General features: G+C 55.4%; 1 protein-coding gene across 1 annotated transcript in view; it reads right to left on the bottom strand.

The window, feature by feature from the left end:
• Positions 1–3693, bottom strand: part of RAB8A (RAB8A, member RAS oncogene family) — a 19134-nt gene extending 15441 nt beyond the window's left edge. Inside the window, exon 1 of the mRNA XM_006099649.3 lies at positions 3530–3693. Coding sequence (XP_006099711.1) covers positions 3530–3653 — 124 coding nt within the window. The 5' untranslated portion in view covers positions 3654–3693. The remainder of the gene's footprint in view (positions 1–3529) is intronic.
• Between the last annotated feature and the right edge of the window lie 963 nt (positions 3694–4656).

Below are 4656 nucleotides of genomic sequence, written 5' to 3'. Positions count from 1 at the left end.
AACTTTTTGACTCGAGGGCCACAATGGGTTCTTAAACTGGACCGGAGGGCCGGAACAAAAGCATGGATGGAGTGTTTGTGTGAACTAATATAAATTCAAAGTAAACATCATTACATAAAAGGGTACGGTCTTTTTTTTTTTTTTAGTTTTATTCATTTCAATGGGCCGGATCGGCCCGCGGGCCGTAGTTTGCCCACGGCTGCTCTAGCCTCAGGCTTTCACTCTTGCTCTTCCCTCCCTTGGAACGGTCTTTCCTTCCACAGTCAGCTAGCTTCCTCCCTTCCCTTCACTCAGGTTCCTGTTCAAGTCACCTCCTCCGGGGAGCCTTCCTGACCTTCCTATTCCCTCTCCCCTACTTGCTTTTTCTTTTTTCATGCACGTATCCCTGACATTGTCTATCTGGTTATTTGCTCCATGAACATTAGCAGCAAAACCTGCCGACTTGAATGGCCTGTGTGAGGGGGAACAGCCAAACCTAGCCTCTGCCTCTGTGAGTTTGTTCTTAATCTCTGCCTGGGAAGCCTTGAGGCTCAGGCCTGACTTGCACCCTCAGAATCCATTAGGACAATGCTAATTCCATCCCTGCCCCCTCAGGACCTGTCCTGGGGACCACATAGAATATAAGCCTGCACTTAAATTGTGCCCACTAGCCCTAACCAGTTTGGCTCAGTGGATAGAGCGTCGGCCTGCGGACTGAAGGGTCCCGGGTTCGATTCCGGTCAAGGGCATGTACCTGGGTTTCGGGCACATCCCCAGTGGAGGGTGTGCAGGAGGCAGCTGATCGATGCTTCTCTCTCATCGATGTTTCAAACTCTCTATCCCTCTCCCTTCCTCTCTGTAAAAAGTCAATAAAATATATTTAAAAAAAAATTGTGCCCACTAGACTATAAGCTCCAAGAGAGCAGAGACTCAAAAGTTTTATGGCTGCATATCCAGTGACAGTGTGGCAGGGGCTGAACTGCCCAGTCCTGCACACACACCCTGACTACAGACTTTGTTATAGTGCTGCTTCCCTCTGATTCATTCGAGTCGTCTCTCCAGCCCCCACACGGAGGTGGTGCCTGGCATGCAGCAGGCGCCAAGGAAAGATGACTGAATTAAAGAATGAAGAGCAATGGATCTATGTGATACTCCATGATGTACACAGCACTTGCCCCTATGTCATCTGTCTCTGTGAATACATGAATGGATAGGGTCTGGAGGAGGTGGTGGGGCTGAGCCAGGCTCGGGAGAACCAATTCTGGTAGCCACAGGGCCAAGTTCACACCACAATCGATGGAGCTTATGAGAACAGCTTTGGCAAAACATAATCTGCAGAAAATGAACAGCCACTTAATCTCTGATCTATAAAGAAAACCCAGAGGTACACACACTGCCAACAGAGAATCCCCTTTATGCATTAAGTTGCATTTCAGGACTAAGCATCCCAGTGACATCCCTTCCTAACACCCCCACCCCCATCGCAGACACACGGGACCTATGAAATCAAGAAGCACCATTCAATCGGCAGAGCACCACATCGCTGTCCTATTCTTCTCCTGGGTTTTATTCACACACCAAATTTAATTAGCAAGTGTAAACTTTACAAGGCCTAAGAATTATGAGGCTGTAACTTCAAGGTCAGAATTAAACTGAACTTTCCTAGAAGGCACAGACCTGCAGGAAGGCGACACGTGTCATGAGGGAAAAACGGTGGGAGGGAAAGAGATCCTGGTTCCAGTGCCTCCTCTACTCTCCTAGGTGACCCTGCCCAAATCATGGTCTCTTCTGCACGTGGAGGCCTGTCTCCTCAGAGCCCTAAGTGCCAGCCTGGATTTTCTGGTCAAGAATCAGAAAGCAAATAAAAAACACACCCCTAAACTGATCTCACTAGTGCTTGGGCTGAACAGGAGGTGTCTGATACTGGGGAACTGAGGTCTGAGTTGAGAGCGACCCACAGCTTGCCAGGTGTTGACATCACTTCCTGATTGATGGGGGCACAAGGGTTATACCAAAGTTGGGCCTTGGAGTGGGAGAGGGGAAGGAATCAGAAACACTTGTGCCCTGGGGAAGAATGCTGTCCACCAGGCTATGGGGACCATCTCCTCTTCATGGTCCAGTTCTGATCCTCCACCACCCAGGGCACGAAGCAAGGCAGAGAGCATCACGCCGACCCAGGGCTCAGACAGGTGAAGTGATTGTTCACGAATGAACACCAGCTGGAAATCAGGCATGAGGATTTCCTCCCCTTTGCACCTGGCACCTCATTTTGCAAAGTGCAGCTCCTGGAGCAGGGCACTCAGCAGCGCATTGTGGGGTTCAAGAGATAACTTGATTGGGGTTAAGTCACCCAGGGGCAAGGCAGAGCCGGTTTTCTCTGTTCAGAAACAATTCCTGGGCTTGGCAACCGTCCCTCCACGTCCCCACTGCAGAGCAAGGCTGCACAGACGAGTGTTACTCCCAGGTCACAACTTCTCACGCGGGCAATAGCTGTTTTATGGTGTGGGGAGAAGTCCGCTCCACGTTTGTGGCTATCAGAACCGAAGGGCAACAAGTCAATTCCGTTCCGCCACAGTGTGGGCTGGCCTTGCAGGAAACGCTATTCTGCAAAGTGACAACCGGTGTCCTGGGCCTCGAGATAGGGAAGTCAGGCTGCCTGTGGCAGCGGCTGATTTTGGTTTCTCACTGAAGCTTTTATCTGGCATCTCTTTGGGATGACAGGTCCCAGGGAAGGCAGCTGTCACTTGCCATTGCTGTGACCCGTAAGTGGGAGAGAAGGCAGGGCAGAGAAAGGCTCTGAGCTCCCTCTCTAGAAGAAATCCACCCATGGGGGCGGGGGAGGAGAGAAGGGTCTTCACCCCTGAAGGGGTAAGAGCAGAAGCGATCTGGGTTAGAGTTCTGGCTCCAAGGTGGATCAGCTGTGCCTGTCTTGTGCTCTCACTCTCTGGGATGCCTGAGCCTTGAGTTTTGGGGTCAGACACACATGGATTCAAATCCCATCTCTGCCACCTGCAGACTCTGACCTTGGGCGAGTCGCACACTGCCCTGAGCCTCAAATCCCTCATCTGTGAGATGGGCTCATAACAGACCTACCACAGAGGATTGCAGAATGTGATAATGAACATACAGCGCCTGGCACACAGTAAATTCTTAATAAGGTTAAATATCACGGGCCTTTCCCCACAGCAGCTCCTTATGCCTCAATTTCACTTCTGCAAGACGGGAACCCCGAAGAACAGCTTCCAAGACTGCTGTGCGGACCGAACGAGATGACGGGCGCCGAGACCCTAGCCTAGGACACATATTCCCCGAGAAGCAGGCTGAGGGTTGGGGCCTCAGTCTTCGCATCTGCAAAATGGGCACTTGGTCCCCTTCGTGGCCCAGGAACCCCCGAACGGCGGCGGAGGCGACTGCTCTTCTCCCCTCCGAACCCCTCGACCCTCTCAGATCCCTGTGTCCGTCCGGCCCCGCCGCTCTCTCAGCCCGAGCCTCCCAGGGGCGCGCCCAACCCAGGCCTCCGGCGACCCCGGCCGCTCCCCTGCCCCACTACCTATGGTGGAGATGAAAGTGGAGTTGAAGGCGTCCTCGGAGAAGCGGAACAGGACACAGGTCTTCCCCACCCCCGAGTCCCCGATCAGCAGCAGCTTGAACAGGTAATCGTAGGTCTTCGCCATATTACACTCTCTCCCCGACGGGAAGTGCGGCCAGCGCCTCGCCACTGGCCGCTGTTCCCGTCCATCAATACCCAGTTCGCCTCCCATTGGCTCCCAGCCTTTGGCGCGTCACCGCAGCCTACGCCCGCCCCTGCGCCCCGCCCGTCGCGGGGAGAACTGGGGAAGGGGCGAGCGGGGCGCGGAGCCGGAAGCGGCCCAAGAACGCCGCTCATTGGCCGGCGCTCGAGACAGGGCGGGTTGCGATTGGCCAGCGGTGAGGAGTCTAGGGGCTTCAAAAGAAGACCAGGACAAGGGGCGTGGTCTCTCGTGTCCCGGCTTTCTTTCCCGGACTCTATGGAGGCCCCGCCTTGTCCCCGAGGAAGGCGGGGAGCGCGCTGGGATCAGCGCCAACGGCTCCGCGCCCCCGCAGCCCGGGGAGGAGAGCTTGCGCACGCGCGCCAGGGAGACCGTTAGGTGCCAGCAGAGGGCGCACGCGCATGGGGTCTCTGGCTCCCGCCTTCTCGGCCCGCGCAGGCTCAGTAGGCGCCGGGAAGAGCGCGGGAAGGCGCGGTGCCTTCGGTGGTGTCGTCTGGAGGCCTCCGCTTCGGGCAGGGCAGTAAGCAGGCCGGGAAATCCGAAGAGGAAAGGAGAGTAGGGGGGCTGGTCACAGTGGAAACGAGACAATCCCCCTTCTTTCCACCCCCCACCCTCACCCCGCCCCCATGTGTACTCTGGGATCTAGGCGCTGGTCAGGGGACCGACTTAAAGCTACCCAGGCCTTCACCAGCTGAGCTCGCGGGCACAATTCAGGGTGGCCCTCGGACCTAATTAGAGGCTGTCTAGGACATTCTCTGCCTTCAGTGTTACCCTGTGTTAGAGTCACCGCAGGAGGGACGCACGAGGCCGAAAGGAGTGAAGAATTATACATTTACTAGAGGCCCGGTGCACGGATTGGTGCACGGGTGGGGTCCAGCAGGCCCTGCCCCCTGGTTGAACTCCCGGTTGAGGGGGCAATTTGCACATT

Source organism: Myotis lucifugus, unplaced genomic scaffold (assembly GCF_000147115.1).
Source record: "Myotis lucifugus unplaced genomic scaffold, Myoluc2.0 scaffold_280, whole genome shotgun sequence".
NCBI lineage: Eukaryota > Metazoa > Chordata > Mammalia > Chiroptera > Vespertilionidae > Myotis > Myotis lucifugus.
The sequence above is the reverse complement of the archived record's forward strand: the minus strand, read 5'-3'. Positions and strand labels throughout refer to the sequence as shown.